The sequence below is a fragment of the Diadema antillarum genome, unplaced genomic scaffold (genome assembly GCF_040938485.1).
Source record: "Diadema antillarum isolate AM-2024a unplaced genomic scaffold, OU_Dant_1.0 seq00000358_RagTag, whole genome shotgun sequence".
NCBI lineage: Eukaryota > Metazoa > Echinodermata > Echinoidea > Diadematoida > Diadematidae > Diadema > Diadema antillarum.
In genome coordinates this window covers 997,391-1,018,799 of record NW_027271364.1, presented here as the reverse complement: position 1 = coordinate 1,018,799, position 21,409 = coordinate 997,391, and the positions used below count along the sequence as shown (strand labels likewise).

Below are 21,409 nucleotides of genomic sequence, written 5' to 3'. Positions count from 1 at the left end.
GTAGAATACCACTTTTCCCCCGACTGCTACTGTATTAACTAAAGTTTAATTACACAATTAGATCTCTAATAGTACTTAGAATATCAAGTATAGTACAGTGATAGGACATTACTTACTTAAAATACTTGGGTTGACGATGTTGTAGAGACATAAATCTAAATTAATTAAAGCATAGCCAAATAATTACTTAACAATAGGTGAACAATGTCAATGGCCAATGGCAATGCACTAAGTTGTAGATAGAGCCTAGACTCCTACTACGTAGTACTAGAGGCATAAATTTTAGATTAATTAAAAATTTAAAGCATATGCATAGCCATTGCTCATATGGCTATGCGTATGCCCATCCAGGTAAAGCTTATCACAAGACAGTCCTTTGAATTTGGTATTGTCTATCGACTGCACTGTAAATTACCAGCAAACTTTTACTTTGAACCATTTATTTTAGGAAGTGCATACAACCACACGCGTGTGGACGTGTGTGGTGTGTGTACATGTTGCACACACGGGGGCTTTATTGCGTAGCGGGGAACACGAAGGTTAATCTAGAAGGTAGGCTCATGGCGTGTTAAGTGGCCACACACAGCCTGTTCCCCGCTACGCAATGGAGCTTCTCCGTGTGTACACACGCGTCCACGAGTGTGGCTGTATCCAGTGACTCTGGCCATGTCTACAGTACAGCCACACTTGTGTGGCTGGATGGTAAAGAAACATGCGTGTGGTGGCTGTGGTTGTACTGTACACCAGAGTATACACTGCCTTTTTTTTATTGAGGGAATGGCTGTTTCAATTAAGTGTCCAAAGTTCAACAAAGTATCGGTCTAGTCTAGAAAAAAAAAAATCACCAGCACTTGCACAAGAGTAGCAGTTGTGTATTACTATTAATATTTGAGAAATCAAGCCCGGTTGTTTAATAACCCATTGCTTCAGTAGTTGTTCAGGTGAGGAATAATCCCTATAGAACTCTAACAATGTCTTAAATGCTATTGTAGTAAATTTATTGCCTGTAGTATATTTATTGCCTGTAGTATAGGGTTCTGCTGGTCTATGTTTAATACCTTGCAGACCCAGTTCCTGTGAAAAATGGGTGAAACAGTGTAGATGTAGTCTTATTCTGGTGTGACTTGCACATTATTGGTTTGGGTGAATTTACATTTACATGATACTGCTTTGCTGATTTTCTTTTAGGCTTTTCCATCAGCTGAAAAAGCAGCAGAGGTCTATAGGCTGTGTGCCAGTGCACCTTCACTCTCGAGGGCCTCGCTTCACAAGACTGGTGATCACATCTTCAGCGTGCATACGACATGGAGCCAGAGGGATTTGGAGCGAGTGACCAATATAAAGTTTGGCCGCACCTATCTTGCAACTATAACAGATGCCTCTAGAGATGTTACTGATGTAACAGACCTTGGAAACAATATAGAGCTCAACTCAGAGTAAGTGCTCAAGTTGATGTGCAATAATCTTCGATAGTCAATGTGCAAAGCTCTCCAAGTTTAAATGTTTTCAATATTCCCTTATTTTTATTTTGTTGTAATGAGCAGTTTTGATTCACCCTTGTTCAAATTAATTTCCTTTCTCTGAAAAGTGCATATGTATGATTATATTGCAATGAATTTTCAAGTACTTTGTTTATTTTGTTTGTCTTTTAAGTCAAGTATGCCTAATTTAAGCTGAGCTTGTTAAGGCTGTACCCCATTCAGTGTACATACACATGCCAGTAAAAAAGCAGGGCACAAAATATGTGTTAACTGGTTTGTTTTATAGGCGACCAAAAGAGGAATGAAGGCAGACCTTTGTGTATTCATAGTACTGTATTGTGGTCACCTCCTTGGAAACTCAAATTCAAATCTTTGGAGTTACATAAAAATATGTGGTACCTTGGACAAGTGATAATGAGCTCTGTAAAACTAGAAGTTTACAAATTTATGATATTATTGTGTTGTAAATTATAGGAGGCCAAGCTTTGAGACTCAAAGCATGCAAACAAAGTTTCTTCATGGTATACATGTCTGTACAACTAAAATTTATGACAGTTTTTTGTTTGACATTTTGCCTGTATTTCTTTCAGATTTCAGATTTTGCAATATTTTAAGACTCTCTGATGGGTCGAATGTTTACTCTCTTTTCATGTATTAAAAATGGGCAGGTAAACCAGACTGGAGCAGTCATTTCTCCAAGTGGAAACAAATAGTTTTTAAGATAAATGTCCACATGTCTCTACCTTTATTATTTATTTATCTATTTATTGTTATTTTTTTAAGTGTTGCCTTTCTGTTTTAAAAAGCATGAGATGTGAAAATTGGTTACCAGTAATCCCCTGAGTGACAAAAATAGCAATTTATCAATATAAATTTGTGATTGTGCCTACTCATGACAGGCAGATGGTTCGGTGGTCTCCTTCTGGCAAACTTAAAGCTGTGCTCAGGGCGGTTAAGGACAAGAAAGGGGATGAAAAGCAGTATCTTGAGGTGAGTCCTATCTGTACTACAGGCTGTAACCAAAATATGTTTTCTGTAATATAGTCATTTATTTTTAGTAGCATGAACTATAGTTAACAGTATGCATGTGATTTATCAAAACTGTATATTTTTGACAGTTACAGCATAAATGTTACAAGTTGCATTGATGAGATTATCCTTTGGTTAAAAAGTACATTGAACCACTCATCATGTGAAATATAATGCCCCTATTTTGTCTGCTTGCATCTTACTGTATGTTCACATAAAACCTTATTTCACACATTTCTTATGCATTTGCCTCCATTTAGAGGAAAAATTGACTGTTTCTGCATTTATATCGTAACTGTGATTTACCTTTATTATCCATGGGTACTCTGTTGGTTTGATTTATGTTTTGAAGCAAGTTTTTACTGATTAGGGTGCATTTTTCAGATAATTCCCAAGTGACGTCCGTTTCCTTGGCCTTCCCTTTAAATAGGTGTGGAATAATCTTCACAAGAAGCATAACATAAACTTGACTGCTCTGGACAAGCATGGCAAAGTTGCTGATGATGGTGAGTCAAGGATAGACATTTTGTATTTTCATTTATGAGAGATGTGTATGTGTGTGAGTGTGTATGTGTGTGTCTGTGTCTGTGTGTGTGTGTGCGTGCGTGTGCATGTTTAGGGAATCATACAGGTGAACTACAAGAGATAGAACATGGGAATGTTTCAGAAAATGAATATTGTCTGTCTATGCATTGTTTGTCCTCCGTTCAGCAGTTTACATCAGTGTTTTATAATTCTTTTCAATTATGACTGTATGAGACATCCCATAGTGATTCTATGTGATTTATATAGTATCAGCCTATCAGTTGTCCTCAAGAATGCATGTGTGTATGTGTGTGTTGCCAAAGGCAGAGATGTATAATTCAATACTGAGTTTGGCATCCACAATTTTAAAAGAAACCCTAAACAAATACAGAAAATGGCAAATAAAAGTTCTTTGGAATTAAAAAAAAAACTTGAGAGCTTTGTAGTCAGGCATCTCTCAGAATATCTTGCACCTTGGGAATATAGAACACTATTCAGGACAGGTGTTGAGTGTCATTACTGTGTTGTAGGTAAGATAATACCTTCCCACAAAGAGAATTAAATTCCTCTGTAGTTACTGAACACTCATGCATAAGAGGTGCACCCTAACTTTGGACATGGGGTGGGGAAAAAAGCAAACAAACATGGACACAGGTACTTGCAATAGTGTATAAGGTGCACCCCCAACTTACAATATTTTTCAGGACAAAAATGGTATGCCTTATGCATGAGTCTTTATGGTATATTTGGACTTTTTATATTCTTTACTCCTCTACTAGTCAATTTCCATCTGATGTATTTGTAGGAGAGTTTGGCTGCCTTGAGTGGTCGAGTGATGAGACGAGGCTGCTGTACGTGGCGGAGAAGAAGCAGGCCAAAGCCTCCTCCTACTTTGAGAAGCCGAAGGATGCGGACCCTGCCGGTGGAACAAAAGATGACAGCGACTCAAATAAGGTCTGACTTGCCAAAGAATTAAGCAAAGATTTATTAATTGATAGCAAATGTCTTCCTTGAAATGACTGTGCTTGTAGTGTTGAAAGTCCAACATGTCTGGTTGTAGGTGTTGAGAACTTTGATTGTTTTTGGTGTCTTTAATACAGTCATTGTGTGTATGTATGTATACAGTTGTAGGTCCCTATATGTGTGTGAAATGAACAAATCAGGAAGTAACTTCACAGTATGTAAGTGTGAATGTAGTTATATACAGCATTTATCAGAATAGAACTGTATCATATAACTTAGACATAGATACTACCATGCACTGTATCTTCTAACGTGAAATACATGTAGTACAGGTTGTTTTTCGGTAATATGTGTACTTGTATATAACTTAGGACATTTAGGATATATTTTGATATATGGCATTTGTACTCAAAAAAAAAAGAAGAAGAAAATTAACAGTGTAACTCAAATGTCCCCTGATGAGTGTTAGATATAATGATATATAATTCTATTATGATAAATTACATTATTGTTACTTTTTGGATTAATATTATGAATATACAGTGTATGTATGATTTTTGCTTGCAGCATGCTCTCGCTTGTGTGATGCAATCTGGATTCTGACTGTTGGGCAAATATTCTCTCCTGCAGGGCGATCAATTTTTGTACCGTCAGGAGTGGGGGGAACTCCTGACTGGCAGGCACTGGCCGGTTGCGTGCATCCTGGACCTTCAAACAGAGACGGTCACTGTACCGGACGGTCAGCCCGCTGCTGTGTCTGCTGGGCAGGCAGTTTGGACGCCCGACGACAGTGGCATAGTCTTTGTCGGATGGCAGAACGAGCCATACAGAGTGGGGCTAATCTACTGCAGCAATAGGAAGTAATCACAAACATCCTTCTACTCCCTCACTTCATGCTAATTATGGCAATCAGAATTTTACTGTTCTAATAGTTTGACCTGTAGGTTTTTAAAGAGTGGAAGTCAAAGGATGATGACAGTGAGTTAATATTTCACTGATGGGACAGATAAATTGTTATGTAATAAATTATCATGGTATGATTTATCACAGCATTCAGTTCACATGTATCTGAAACAAGTTTACATGAATGTGATAAAACTGCTTGCCCGATATACAAACAATGTGTGATAAATGCAGGGCCTTGTCATCGTTCCTTGGTCTGAGGTAACTTTTCCTTCATTGTTTTTGTTGTCGTTTTTTTTACATTACTCTGTGTACGATGTTACTGATCATGCCAGAAGTAGTATGCTTCCTACCTTTATATCAAAGCATCACATTTTTAGTTTGTTTGTGTAGGGAGCAAAAAACGAAACTCGACAAACTGACATTCTTATTGACAATCTTGTCACATAACCTAAAGAGTCACTTTCACATCACATGTGATTTTTTATATTTATATTTTTTTAGGAAACTTGTTGCATTTAAATGCTTGTTTTTCACAGAGATTGTGTGACATTTAGTCCCCCCGTGATAATTTCCTGGTTAATATTATACAGATATTGACTGGTACGGGGTGGAATATAACATTCTTTGGACCGCCAGGGAGTTATATTTTCCCAAGGGATTATATTTTCCCGAAGCGCGCAGCGCTGAGGGAAAATATGATCACGAGGGAAAATATAACTCCCTGGCGGTCCAGAGATTGTTACATTCCACCCCCTACCAGTCGATATCTGTTATATTAGATGGCCTTGTCCTCGATTGTGCTTTACAGAAGAGCCTACACTAACGACGTATATAGCCTAACTGTTTATACGCAGATGTTAGCCCGACCAGACGCTGTGTGCGCGCTGTCGCGATTTTGTAGTTGTAAAGCGGCGACTGGATTGTGTAGCATCGTTAGTTGCTAGGCTCATGTCCTCTAGCGGTTATAAACGACAGGAGACCCTAGGGTCTACTAACGTTAACGTTAGGCTCAAATCAAGTAACGACGCTTGGGCCCTAACGTTACAGTTGAATTAGGATCAGGTCCAAAAGATGTTTTAGGGTCTAGAAAATCTACTTACAAAACAAATCTAACTTTAGGCCTTAAACGTTATGGCCACCTGGGCAATTTTTATCATTTTGACATTTTTGTTTCTACAGACCTAGGCCCTAACGTTAGAAGTATACTAGTATATCTAGAGTCTATGTCTACATTCTAATTAGCTCTGAGTCTAACACATAGAACCTTCTAACTGTTACATGTTTATAAATGTTATACTTATATGGCCTTCTAGATAGACTCTATTATAACTGTAATAGACGTAGGCCTAACGTTACCTTCCAGTCGTCAGGAATCTGCAGCAATTTCAAAATCAGTCTTTTTTCCCCCTCTGTTGTAGAGATGAACATTGTAGAAACACAGTGATTTGCAAACCAGTCTGCTCGGTGTCGTACACTTAGTCCTCCACAACCGTGGTTTGTTCGATGTAACGTTAGGCCTGGATCTAACGTTAGTCTAACTCGTCGTTAAGTTACGTCAATACAAAGATGCATGAATTGCCCTCGTTCTAAGAACTGAACTGAACAAAATGTCTCTAGACTATTAACTCGCTTGGTTTAGGCCATGTTTTCCTTATCCTCCAAAATCTTATCGAGCTCGTCGTCGTTTACTATAGACAAAACGGGGCTCCATTTTGAAGTGTGAATGCAAACTTCGCGGGCCGATCGATACGTGCACCGCAAACGGTACGTGTACATTGGGTAGCCTATATACTGTACAATGTAGGAAGCCGAATTCCATCCACACGTACCAGGCAGGCCTAGCGCATGACGCTACTCCGCGCCGCGCCGTGCCGTCTACTCTCTCACGTATCGTGTGTGTGTGTGTGTGTGTGTGTGTGGTGGGGGGGGGGGGGGTGAGTGGGAACAGATCATATCGATCCAGACTGCAGTTATCGATAGTAATCGTTTGCTCCTCCCAGTTACCGACGTGGTCCCACACCTTTATATTGATGTAATTGTTTGTTTTTCAACCATAAGAGGGCGACACACATGGAAAAAAATATATTCAGTTGACCAGTTGGTCAATATAACGAGCTGGGAAAATATAACATTTGCGATCCTCGCAAACAGCATCACGTGATGAGCTCTCGACCAATCACATACCAGAAACTGTCTAAACCATCTAATATAAGAATATATATATCTCTCCAGTATGGAGATGTTTACACTGGCATTGAGACTATTTGCATTGCAGTCTCATTTTGTTGGCTTTGTTTTGCTAACAGGGGTGCCATCTACCATCTTGACCTTGAGAATGGAGTTTGCAGTAAGTACAAATCTGTTCGTGTTATGAGATGGTCAGCAGAATTCTCCTTATTGCATATAAATGAGAACACTTTGTTGCTAGCGGTTAGGTACATAGGCTGGCCGTATGCTGTATGCAAATGAATGTGGTGATCTCATGCGCCCTCATGCAACACATGGAGATCACGCATGGTCAGACTTTCAGTGTTCATTTGCCTGTGCACTTCTGGTAATGTGGGGATACTGTGCAGCAGGCATGGGCAAAGCATATATGCGGTAATGGAATCTAATGTTTTACTCTTAATCAAGACTAAAACATTGTTACTTCCCAATAGAAATGCATTTTCAGAGCTTATGACTTGACATTTCTTTTCCCAACACATAACAATTGCTGAGAAGTCTTAACAATTGCTGAGAAATCTACAAAACTATAGTCGTTTGGAGATAGAGTTCTCTGTTTTTGGGCGCAATCAAATAGAGCTTGTGCTGTGCATGGCACAGTGTTGTTAACACATTGTTATGGAAATTGAATAGCCCCGTTGGAGTGTTGGAGAGATATCTTTCCTGTTTACCGCACATGAAAAGGCTTGAATTGTTAGAAGAAAATCATAGAATATGTCACACAGATATTCATTCTGCGTCACCAAACTTAGAGGTGGGTTGAGAAAATATTTGAATGTGCCATTCTAGTATTTTATGTGTTATGAATGGATAGCATTTATGTGTTCCAAGGAAAACAGATAATTTTGGTTTTTCGAGACTTGTCTTACCTTGAATTACATATAGTATTTTTGTTTTAAATAATCTGTTATTTACTTGTTACATACAGTGTTGACCTGTGAAAACTTGATTAGTTGCAAAATTTATCTAAAAGTTGACACGTGTCCAAAATTGTCAAAATTAATTTTACACATGTGCAATATTATATGCTGTGATTGAAACACTGTTTATAGCATTTATGTGTGTTGTGTGTAATTTTAACCAGTGACTATCATGCATGAGGCCATGATATTATAATGAACAAACATCTTTTGTCTTTATGTCCTTTGAAAGTAGTTAAAGTCGTACATTTCCTGCAGTAATATCAAGCATGATGGCATCTCCTTACTTACCTGCAGAGCCAATCAGTGTGACGGACCAGTCTGTGTCATCTCCGAGGTTTAATCCTGATGGCTCCGCCCTCGTGTATCTGAGGAACTCCTGCCATGGACCCCATAGGAAGTGTGAACAGCTTATGGTGGTACGTGAAGGCAACAATTCTCAAAATACCAAATACCCATTCCATTTTAGCAAATCACCCAATCCCACCTTAAAAAGAGTATAAACTTAGTGAGACAATGATATTGGATATTACCAGATGATTCCATGAGCTGTATGAGTCTTGGTGTGTGTTAACTGTGTCGATGTGAACAGTCCATGGGATAATCACATTATATTTGACTGTTGGCCATTGATATGATTGTGTCAAAACTTGTCATGATATGTATTTTTTTTAATGATTATTTATTCTTTCCAAGTTTGTTCTTTTTGTTCTGTTTCTTTGAACAAGTGTGAGTGGAGCAGTAAGGAAACAAGGGTTGGTGTGGATATCGTACAATCACCTACAGGTAAGGAGAAAATCTTTTATACCAGTCCTAAAATTGCCCAAGGTGTCTTTGGAGTTTTTGTAGTGGAGGAGAGGGTCTTCCTACAAGAATTCAAAGAATCTTGCAAACTGTTGGCTCCACTTGTTGTCACACTAAGACTAATGCTGTTTGATAACATTTCAAGCAAATACAGTACCCTGTATCAATTTGAGTATTGTTTTTACTCTTAATGTGGAAACTTGAATTACACCAGAAAATGCCAAAGATACCATACAATGCTTTCTAGGACTTACAAAATATGGCAAGATATTTTTGCAATATTAAGTGAGTTGTGCATGAGATGAATAGAGGAATCAAACTCGTAGGCACTTTCATGGGCGATTTATTTGTGGTGCAGTGAAACCTGTCGATCCTGAATGGCGGGTGAATGCAGCGATGGCAGTCATTGAAATGTTTGCCGTGCGTGGCCTACCTTTGCATGGCTGTAGAGCAGAATATACATGCTGAAATTTGGCTTGGCTGCGGCTATGTATGGGTACGTGGCTACCATATGCAGTTGATCACCTACCATGGGATACAAATTGGTGGCCGTAGGCCGTGTTAAACAGGTTGCCACTATACACAGGATCTTTAACATGGCATTTTCATGGGGGGAGGGATCTTTTAGTGGCAGCATATGGCAGGCAGCTGCTATAGATAGGTGACCGCTAAGGCAAGTTAAACTGTATAACGTGTAGAAACTCACCTGTGAAGCACGTTTCATTCTGTCGTGTCAACAGTGGCAAACCCGTTTCCTGGTCTGTATGTGGCGAGTCTGGGCCGAGGCTGCTGGCTGGACAGTGAGACGCTAATCATGAGCAGTATGTGGAGAAGTTCCAAGGTAATAGAGTGTGTGCTGGGGAGAACCAGCCCTGTCTAACTTGACACTAGTGAACTATAATGTAGACTTTTATTCAAGAATGAGAGGGAGCTTGTCATGTCAAATCTGTTTTTTATTTTCTCATCAGAAATCAAGACTATTAAAGTGTCCATTATAGTTATTATTGAAATTGAGCTGATATAGAACTGATACTACACAGTGATGGATACTTGATCAATTGTGTTTCTGTGGCACAGAAAGACAGTGTGTTTTGCTGTATACAGTCCTGTGTGTAGGTCATGGAAGTATTACTCTGCAAAGCCAAGTCATATTGAAAGGGATGCTTCTCCTTTCCTGGAACTGGACTTAACCAATGCAGTTGAGTTTATCACAGCACTGGACTGTCTTGGAATACAATGTAGGATGGAGTAGAGTCTCAGTTGCTTTGAGTCTCATATTTAATACATTTGAGAAAAAGAGGCTTATATGCTTCTAATGTATGGATGAATAGATGATATTGATAGAGTGAAATTGGTTAATGGTGTGCATCATTAGTACAATCCCATGTGTTCTATGCAGGCCATGATTACAGTCAACATCAGGACCGGAGAAGTGACAAGGGTGACCGACGACTCCCAGTTCAGGTCCTGGACCTTCTGTGACCACCTGGAGGGACTGGTCCTGGCCTATAGATCATCTCCCGTCACCTCAGGGCAACTGGTCAGTTTGATGAAAGGAACCCTTACCCAATGTGAATAACTCACATAGCAGGCAAGGTTTTTGGGGTAGACTGTTCCTTATAACTTGTGTGGGATGGGGGGGGGGGGGGGGAGAGGTCTGTTTGGAGACCACATTTGATGTGAGATGATCACTGCTGAGACATTCTATGGTGTATCCTTGAATACTAACAATGTATGTATTTTTTTTCCCTTGTTTGAGGTTCTGGAACTACTAGAAAGAAATACAAATGGATAATTCAAAGCCTCACTTTAGGTGCATTCAGATGGAAATTAGTAGCGTTAAATATCACAGGATGTAATCCCAGTGGAATTTGTTGTCACTTTTCTCATTATGGGAAATACCATGGAAATAGATACTGCGGTATTCCAGTTGGTACCAGCCTCATTTATGAAATACTGTGGTATTTTTGGCCCGAAAGTACACCTTTTGGAGATATTGTGCTGTGCATATGCATATTTCGTATGGGGAGAAGACAGGGAGTGTGTTAAGCCACTTGAGAAATAAAAATGATGATATTTCACGACAGGGCTTGCACTTGAATTTCGCTGTGTAATTCGCACGAAGTTTGAATTACCACCCTAAATACGGCGTTATTTCGCTATCAAAGTCTTTGTGCTCACATTGTAAAATACTGTGAAAAATACTGTGGTTTTTCACCGTAAGTGTGAATGACTCTTTCGTTTTGTAGGTTCTTGGCACTCTGCCAAGGAATGGCAAGGCAACGAGCCCGGTGTGGAAACCACTGCATGAGGCGTGTGTGAACTTCTCAGACCTGGAGTGGTCTGTCATACAACTACAACCTCAGTCAAAGGAAGGCCAGTATAATAATTAATGATAATTAACAGTGCTTATATGGCACGTAACACATAGTGCATATGTCCCTATGCTCTCGAAAAATGGAAAGATTATACAAAAGCATACAATTTCAATTACAATGATCGTACCAAGCTTCATGTTTGCTTACACTGTAAAAAAAAAAGCATTTTCAAAGCAGAATTGAATCAATTAATATCAGTGAATTGTCTTAATTCTGTAGTAAATCGTTCCATAGGGCAGAGGTGTTGTAATAGACTTTAGTTCTGTTTTGTTCTATACTCATTTCAATCTCAAAATAATCCCTTTTTTTTTCCAAGTCTTGATAACAAACTAACCTCTTTTATTCTATTAATTGCGGAAAAGCTAGCATGTTTCATTTTAAATACTGCTAACCGTAAGTGAAGTTTTTACATTATTCTCTGACAATGCATCCATTTTTATTACTGTCAAAATTTGGTGTAATCAAGTGTCTGAAAGATAATTTTTGTTTTTCACAGTAATCTAAGTCCTTGTGCTATGAATGAATTGAAAAATAATGATAGTGCTGAAGCTTTTAAGGAAGGACTTTAGTGGCTTTCAAAATGTGTTTATTTTCTGTTTTTATCAAGTGACTACAATATTCATAACATGCAGATCAAATACTCCAAGCATAGGGTACAAAATTTTTTTGAGAGAGCATTTTGTTTTTTGTGACAGTAGTCTGCATCACAGTGTTACTAAAACCTGTTGAATGTTTGACTACTATAGGCAGGGACTTGGACTTTGAAGCCATCATCATGAAGCCCGCAGCAGATAGTTCGTCTCCACGAAAACCTCCTCTTATCGTATGGCCACATGGTGAGATTTTTTTTTCTGCTTTGTCAATGTCAATTCTGTAACTGATCTTTTGAACATCACAACATGCATTATTCTTTTGAAAGGTGGTTGCCATCAGTTAAAATGTCTTCACTTTCTTCATGGGTCACGTTTTAGAAATTGCTTTGCTCTACCATGCAGCAATGACACCTGCACGAAAAGTTTTCTCTTGAAGTAGATGGCCACTTCATGCTCTAGTCAACTTTAAATAAAATGCATTAAACATTAAACAAAAAGTGAAGCAGAATAGTGGAAGTTTCATAAAACCTTGATGTAACAAAGGAAAGTTCAGGGACTGCAAAGTATTCTGTCTGTTTTCATTCCTTGACAAAGGGAGCCAGTATTCTTTTCACCAAAATTTTTAGCTGCATTACCCTCACAATGATTTACTGTATGTCCACAGGTTACAACAGTACATCTTTTGCAACATATGAATCTGATGTAATTTTGCACCTGTTTTTTTTTTTTCTTTCAAACTTTGTGTTTTTGCAATATACCTGCTCCTGTTGTGTAGTAAGTGCACACTTGTTCTGCATAAAGTGTATCTCTTTAACCCTTCGCGTGCTTTGAGTGTCGATCAGCACAGAGAAGCCTGTAGCATTGTACACACTATCCAAAGTGTCTGGCAGAGAAAGGGTTAAAGGACAAGTCCACCTTCATATACATAAGGACTGAGAGAATGCAGCAATATTACTAGAACACATCAGTCAAAGTTTGTGGAAAATCGAAGGTTTCTTTGTTGCCATCACTGGATGAGAAGACTATGTAGCTGGTGATGTCACATGCGTAGAACGGTATAAAGAAAATGTAAACAAAATTTAACATATTTTCCCTTTTCTGGCATAATAAAAGAGCACTTAATTTGCCTCTTTCAGGAGACAGGGGAATAATATTACCCGTGACATACATCAGTAAGGGGGCATTTCATCAACAAGTTCGTCGGATTTTTTCACCGACAAATTTGCTATCAGCCAATCAGACGCAAGGATTTCAGTAGCTTTTAACAGTTGTCATTGCAAATCACTGACAAAAAGTTTCATGAAACGGTCCCAGTAGTGAGTTGAAGGAATGTGCACTTTAAAAAAAATGAAATTTTATGGAATTCTCTTTACATTTTCCTTACAAGTATATTGTTTTGCACATGTAACATCATACACTGTAGTAGTCTTCTCATCCAGCAGTAACTGCGCAGAAAAGATTCATAACTTTTGAATGGTTTGTCTGATTTTCCACAAACTTTCACTAATGTCTACTACTAATATTGCTGCAGTCTCTCAACCCTCATTATGAAGGTGAACTTGTCCTTTAAGTGAATCCAGTCAGAGCTTTTAAATTTTGCCAAACTTCTTGATCACTCTCCAGGAGGACCACACTCAGCGTATGCAGGAGACTACTTTCTCTTCCCTACAGCTTTCTGTCGCCTTGGCTTCGTCATTGCACTCGGTAAGACTGATGCTGTTTCAGTTTTTTCAAAAGTCGTCCCGTTCCCTCTTGCATCGGTAGTAGTCTGTGTGAGAATGAAAAGTTGTGCTTGGCCTTTATCGTTTCAGAATACTGACTCAAAAGGACACTAATTTAACATGCTATAGTTTTATTGGTATGTAAGAGAGAGAGAGAGAGAGAGAGAGAGAGAGAGAGAGAAATAACAGGACCATTGTGATTTCAGGAGATGTCCCTTGTGACGTCAAGCTCCACAGGTTTAAAATTCAAGCTGTGTAATGTGAATGTATTAGTTCATTTTTAGAGATTATAGTACAAAATTCCCCATGCACCACAGGTTCCTTTCAATGCCCAGAGAGAAAACATGTAATTATATATATATATATATATATATATATATATATATATATATATATATATATATATACAGCTGTATATATATATATATATATCTTAGTCCCCTAGCAATGGGTAAAATTAAATCGAGTTTACAGTTACTTGCCATCCTGTGCAGGAGTTGGAGTGATATCGAATGTGGTTATTTTCTATTATATTCCACATACTAAGAATCTTGCTATAGGATTGGTCAAGAGCTGATCACGTGATAAAGCGTAGTTTTGCCCATCACATCACCTGAGAAGAACTAGGTCACTTGATAGTACACAGTGCAACGCACTTCCCTTCAGTGTCGCGTGGTACGCGCAGCAAATTCATTGTTTTGTCATCAGTAAAGACAGCTGTTTGTTTTGCTGATCTCTGGCAGTCCATACAGTCTTAATGCGAGATGAGTATGCGCGAAATAAAAGTGCGTTGCACTGTGGACTATCATTTAACTAGGTCACTTGATAGTACACAGTACAACGCACTTTCACTTCGGTGCCGCGCGGTGCGCGCAGCAAATTCATTGTTTTGTCATCTACGCGCACACGTAGCCTAAGCCCTAAGGATACCTAAAGACAGCTAAAACGGTTTCAGATGTGGAATAAACTGGGAATTTCTAGGACCCTAGATGTGGAATATAAAGCAAATAATCAACTTTTAGTTTCAGGCAATGAGACAAACTATCACTTCCTCGGCGATCTGAATGTGTACGCTATCTTTCCTCAGCTGCGCTTCGGAAAGATAGCTACATCCAGATCGCCTCGGAAGTGATAGTTTGTCCCATCACCTTCACCAACGTTGATTATTTGCTTACTATAGTTTTGCATTTTTACACTATTACTTGTATAGGAGTCTGTGGGCTTATCCAGATCTTAGTGTCATTTAATACCATCGTACAGATTGTGTATGATCATAGTCTGAGAAGGTAAGTCTCGTATGCACATTTTATACATGTAGGTATTAAAACCAAAATATCACACAAGTCCAAATGACTCATGCTTACTGTATAAACTCATGTGCCTGACTTTTGCTTGTTCAATGTTCATAGTACTACGTTCTAGTAATCTCAATTAACCCTATCTTAACCTATCTTAACATTTTGCTCCATGATTCCACAACGCGCAAAGATTTTGCCACGCCATTTCATGACTTTTTTCCTTGGAAGTCTCCCGCACATATTGAGACCAAATTTGTGACGTCCGGGTACACAGTTTTGAAGTTGCATAATGTTTTGCATGTGCATGTCAACCCCCAAACAGCTCAAATTCGTGATATTGTGTGCAAATCCAATGCAAATTGTGTGTTTTGTTGATATGAATTAGATTATTTCAACTTTAAATCATTGGAATTAATCAGTTCTAATGTAGATAAGCTTGAAAAAGTGCCTGCCACAAATTTTGGCAAAAAACAATAGAAAACAAAAGGTCAATAAAAATAAAACAAAAGGTAAAAAAACAAAACAATAAAATACATAAGAAATTCACAAAACAATAAAAAACAAAAGAAATTAAACGTGATTATGCTATTTTTTTTGCTTGAAAGTTGTTTGATGTGTCTTGAGGAATTCTGACACAAAAAATTTAGCAATCCTTTAGTCTTTTTAATGGAGTTACAGGTGAAAATATGATTTCATGCATAAATTTGCCTAATTAATTTACTAAAAATAGAAAAATCAATATTTTTCTATTGTGTGACCATATAATCTTGTAGTTGACATCCGGCTTTACGTTCGGGCAAAATTTTGCAGTGATCACGCCATCGGCGACCGAGATCTGAAGGGAGGTTGAAATTGACCCCCCCAGTAAAAACTTGGTTTCATATAGCCCAGTTAGAATAGGGTTAAAGCAAGGCAGCAACCACACAGAGTGTTCTGTGTCTTTGCTTTGCAGAGTCAGTGAAACTTGGAAGTCTTTAAAATCCTGTGATGCAATGGAATATTCAATGTGAATGCATTCATAGTAGTTTTGTTTCATATGCCACCTCTGTCCATCTGCCAGTGAACTACCGAGGCTCTGTGGGCTTTGGCCAGGCCTCTGTGGACTCACTCCCTGGCCATGTGGGCACCAATGACGTCCAGGATGTTCAGGTAGGAGATGTGGCTGGCACTAACAGGAAATGTCATTGATATGGTTTTGAAACGGCAGAGATACCCAAAACAGAGCAATCCTAATAAAAGGTGGGACCCACCTGTTATTACGCTTGCTTTGTTTTACATTGTTTTTGAATGTCAATTTTCATCAATGACGTCCAGGATGTTCAGGTAGGAGATGTGACTGGCACTAACAGGAAATGTCATTGATATGCTGCGAAGTGATTTCTGCTTTGTCTCACCACTGAACATGGTATATAGCTATTGATGTGATTGTGAGTATTTTTGGTACTCTGGAGACAAATACATGTACATAAAGTTACTCATTTCTTACTTTTGTTGTGGAGAGCAAAATACATGGATGTTGAGAAATCAGCTTATTTTATCATCAATAATTGATTTGACTTCACTTTGACAACAGAATGATTCACTCTTTGACTCGTAAAAAAAAAAATAAGTAAAAAAATATATTAATCATGGTTTACATATTCCCCAAATAACTCATATTCACATGTTGAAGGCAGAGTTTTAATTGTGTAATAATCACATGTTCTTCAATTTCACAGGTAATCAGCATACACTACTGATTGTACCAGTGTATGTGCTTTATATAAAAATTCAAAGTATTTTTTATGAGTTAGTAAAAAATTTCTTTTATCACATCAAAGAATCTTTTCTACTTATTTTTCAATTTCCCAGTAGATGTGTGAAGTTTTGATATTTATGTGTGTATGGATGAAAGAAAAAGAAAAGAAGAAAAAAAAATGCTCTGTAGACTTTTTTATGTTTCCTGCATTGCTAAAGTTGAATATTTGGTATCATACCTCGTGCATAGTGAATATGCTTATGAAATTTTGCCTAGTAGAAACAAATATTCACTACTTACTTCACCATCTATCTGAAATACAGACTACGGCTGAAGAAATCTTGAAGCGAGGCTGGGCAGACCCTGAGCAGGTGGTAGTCTCGGGTGGCTCACATGGGGGCTTTCTGTCGACACACATGATTGGCCAGTATCCAGTGAGTGGAGTTAATGTCTACGAATAGCGTGAATACTAACCAATAGTCGTGACCATAGAGATTAGTGAGTTATAGAGTAGGATGTAATCTTTGTGACTTTCTTGAAATAACTGATATGATCCATGTAGTCAACCTTACATTGTGAGTGGTAACATTCTATATCAGGCATTTGTAGAATGATGTGTGAGAGCATATTGCAATTACATGTTCGTGCTTCTCACTTATCCTGCGCTTATGCAGGGCATGACACTAACTTTTCTCTCTGGTGGCCCGCTCGGGCCACTAAAATCCTTTGAATTTGACATTATGGTGGCCCAAAAAGAGCTGTAGTGGCCTGAAATAAAAAGAAAGGCAAATTTACCTGCCCAGTCAAGCCACCGAAAGATAGCCATTTTATAAATATGATGGCCCTATTTCAATTTTTTAGTGGCCCCAGGCCATCGCGCCACAACTACAATGTAATGCTGAGCCTAGCTCATGTGTCATTTTCCTAGCTATTCATTGCTTCATTAATATGTCTTTATTCGTAGCATGAGTAAATTAAACTGAATTAAGTCTTTGTACAACTGTGTGTGAAAATGAAAGCTAGTGTAAAAGTTGTCTTATCTTTTTATACATCCTGCAAATGTCTTGTGTGGCATCACAAAGTTAGTATAGGGCTGTATAACATGTAGATTATTGATTTCCCCCTCTCTTATCCTTTCTCCTTTTTACTCTGCATGGTTGTTCACAACAAGGATTTTTACAAGGCCTGTGTAACAAGGAATCCAGTCACAGATATTGCAGGTATGAGTGGCCAGAAAGTGTAATCAAGGGTTTGGTGCTGGTATTTGGCCTTCTGAGGGGGGATTCCTCCTCTTTAAAAAAAAATGTGGACTTTGATATTGAAGAGAGACTACAGTCAAATGCATAGATTTTTTTTTTTTAGCATAATGATAGAGCACTTGAATTACTCTTTTCATAAAAGCAAGGGGAAAACTGGTAATATTAGCCATTAACATACAGGTTTTTATGTCCGTAGCAAGTCGAGGAAATGTGTACTTTTCCTTAAAAATGAAAATCTGTGGAATTCTATTTGTATTTTATTTTTATTGATGGACTTACTTGACATCACAAACTGTAGTAGTCTTCTTATCCAGTGATGGCTGCATGGAAACTCTAAAAATGCACAACTTTTCAGCAGATTTTCTGATTTTTCCCAAGCTTTGCTGCCGTGTTAACTGATATTCCTGCATTCATCCAGCACACATGTACTGTATATTTGGGTTTCATTCCTCTTTAAGGATTAAAATAGGTCAAGTGAGTTTACTCACATTAAGGAAAAAACAACAACAGCAATGTCCCCAGAGATATTTGAGGTCAAAACGGCTGCAGTATATACATGTATCTCAATCGTGCATAACTTTCTCTGTGATGGATACATCATTTCATTCTTACTGTTGTCATTTCCATGTGCCCAGACAAGAGTTATTGTGAATATTTTTACACAGCCGGCTAATCTTGCAAACAGACTGTTTTTTTCTGGCTATCTGATTGTTTCTGTACTTACATGATTATGTGCTTTTTGTAACTGTTTTCAGCCATGTTTGGTGTCTCGGATATTCCCTCCTGGTAAGACACCCTTATATGACTCTTATTTCATTTTTTGTAGTCAGTCGTTCCGAGATATGTGTAGAGATGATAAATTTTATCTTATGTAGCCACAAGGAAGAGATAAAAAACTTCAGACTGTACCCACATAGAGATTCAGACCTACATACTATTCCTTTATTATTATTATTATTTTTTTTAAAGGAATATTCCTTTCAGAAAAGAAGGAGCTCATTAAACATTTGAGTTCCTTGTCTCGGCATCTCTTTGATAGCAAAATATGAGAGATTGATGAACACTCTTTTCTCCTTCTTTTACATATCCTTGTGTGGAGGTTGGAAGTGATGTTCTGAGGTATCTTTCCTAAGTAGTACTTTACATGTATTTGCCACAGTGAGAGCATTCTTGTGTGTTATGGAGTGAAATATTAACATTAATTCTATTTTATGGTTTGCTCAAGACGTACTGTCCCTCAGGTTTCAGCTGTGGCTGAAAACTACTTATAAATATTTGATTGGCATGTTAGGTTGTATGACTCTGTATCAAATAACGTGGACAATCAAAAAAAACTTTCACAATGTTCAAAATTTTTATTAAACCATTCACATCCACCTGTGCATTTCTGATCTTTAGAGTCAGCTATGACAATGTACAAATCATTTGATTCATCATTTGATTCATGTTTTATCCATTGTATGCATGGCTCAGATGTTGGGTATAGCACCTATTTTTTTTTTCCTTTTTTCATGCTGTGTATATGAATTCTTCATTGATCGTTCTGAGCTGTATTAATGGGACAAATGCATTTTTTTTTTCTTTTTGGCTACAATTCACACTTTTGCGTGTTTGTCTTTCAAGGTCAATGACAGAGACTGGGCATGATTTCGATTATGCCACGCCTCCTTCACCAGAGATGTTGAGCAGGATGTTCAGCTCCTCTCCCATGGCCCATGTTCACAAGGTAAACAAAATGATTTTCTGGCTTTAAAAAAAGAAAGAAAAAGGAAAAACAAGGGAAAGAAAAAATGAGGAAAGATTTCCATTGACTAGTAGATGCAGATTGTTCCGAAGTGTGATGATGGCTCTGGAAGGGATACAACTGAACTTCACATATTTGTATGCATCAAATGTGATAACTCAAACATTTTCTTAATCGATGCTCCCAATGGTAAACAGTGGCTTTAACAAGAGAAATGCAAAGCCTCTGTAATTTGGGAATCATGATTGTTTGTTGAGATGCATGGTGTATAACACAAAGGTATCTTCCTGATTGCTCTTTTTGAAACCTCCCTCATTTTTCTATGTGACTTGTGTGAGTGTTTGCGCAACCCTGCTTTCACAGTTGTGAATTGTGACATTACTGAATTCTGTCCTTTCTTCAGGTAAAAACGCCAACACTCGTGATGCTGGGCGCTGTAGATCTGCGAGTTCCTCCTCATCAAGGGCGTCGCTTCCATGAGATGCTCAAAGCTAGGGGCGTGGAAACAAGGTTAGCATTAATGAAAGGAAGATATTATTCAGAGGGGTGAAGGCTCAGATGCGAGTTTCTTCAGTTTGTCTCCCTCTACAAATGAAAATTTGTTCAGATCGCAACTGCTGATCTGTAAATTAACAAACATGTCAGAAAAAAGGAACCAGTGGCACTGCCGGCAACCAGGGACAGCCTGGTGGTAGTGTTGCTGCCCGGAAAGCAGTAGATAACAAGTTCGAGTCCCACTGGTTCCTTTTTTCCGACATGTTTGTTAATTTACAGATCAGCAGTTGTGATCTTAACAAATTTTCATTTGTAGAGGGAGACAAACTGAAGAAACTCAAACCTAAGGTTAGAATTACTGAGCACTTTTAAAAGTAGCGACGACTAAATATCAAACAAGACATGTACTGTTCCTTATTAGATTGTGAGGGTGTGCATATTGGAGGGGGGGGGGAGGGAGATCATGCTACAGTAGGTAAGATGTTAAGAGCATCACCGTGTATAACAAACTAAAAAATTGCATGCATGTCATTTTTGTAGGACGGATATGAAACAATGTGGAGGGCTTACCCCCCCCCCCCCCAAAAAAAAAAAAAAAAAAAAAAAAAAAGAAAAAAGAAAAAAGAAAAAAGAAAAAAAGAAGAAGAATGCTTATGATTGGAGGTTTGGTTGTTTAGGAGTGACATGGAGTGAGCTCAGAAGTAATGGATTTGAATGATGTATTTTTTTACTTGAAATGTAAATTTAGTAGCTTCTTTGTGTCAAAAATTTGAATACATTCATAGGAAGGTGCATATTTTCTCTTTTGACCTCAGATTGCTGATGTATGCAGACAACAGCCATCCCATCAGCAAAGTCGATGCCGAGGCTGACTGTTTCATGAACATGTACACCTGGATCACTGCACATCTATGATGTCAATTTGAACCTCCAATGTGTACACAAAGATTAGCATGATGATTTTTTATTTTTTATTTTTTGTACCTCTGGCATTTTGACCACCCACCCACCAATTGCCTTTACATGTAATCACATTTTGATATCTTGGTGGGATAGGTAACTGCTAATTGCAATCTAAATCTACACTGTATGTATATGTCCCCTTCTCTGTCTGTCTGTCTGTCTGTGTCTTAATTCAGTTTCTCCCATATAATACAAAGACAGCGATTCAGAATTTCTTATCAAAGCCCTCTAGTACAGACATATACTTTGTTATTACATTGTATTATGGACATGTGTGGACATATACATGCTTATAATGTGACATATGAATTTATAAGGCACAGAATATATATTTGTGTGTCTTTTTCTGTGACAAATTAATCAATG

At 38.1% G+C, this 21,409-nt stretch overlaps 1 protein-coding gene across 1 annotated transcript; it reads left to right on the top strand.

Annotated features, from left to right (window-relative positions):
• Window positions 1-333: 333 nt before the first annotated feature.
• LOC139731149 (acylamino-acid-releasing enzyme-like) lies at window positions 334-20,995 on the top strand. The gene is made up of 21 exons (XM_071642030.1): window positions 334-351; window positions 1,189-1,436; window positions 2,381-2,471; window positions 2,941-3,016; window positions 3,841-3,989; window positions 4,629-4,858; window positions 7,211-7,251; window positions 8,348-8,469; window positions 8,779-8,836; window positions 9,595-9,695; window positions 10,254-10,394; window positions 11,104-11,230; window positions 11,979-12,068; window positions 13,449-13,529; window positions 15,905-15,993; window positions 16,906-17,016; window positions 17,754-17,802; window positions 18,597-18,627; window positions 19,465-19,567; window positions 19,989-20,095; window positions 20,896-20,995. The coding sequence occupies exons 1-21, from the start codon at window positions 334-336 to the stop codon at window positions 20,993-20,995; spliced, it is 2,163 nt and encodes a 720-aa protein (XP_071498131.1).
• Window positions 20,996-21,409: the final 414 nt, after the last annotated feature.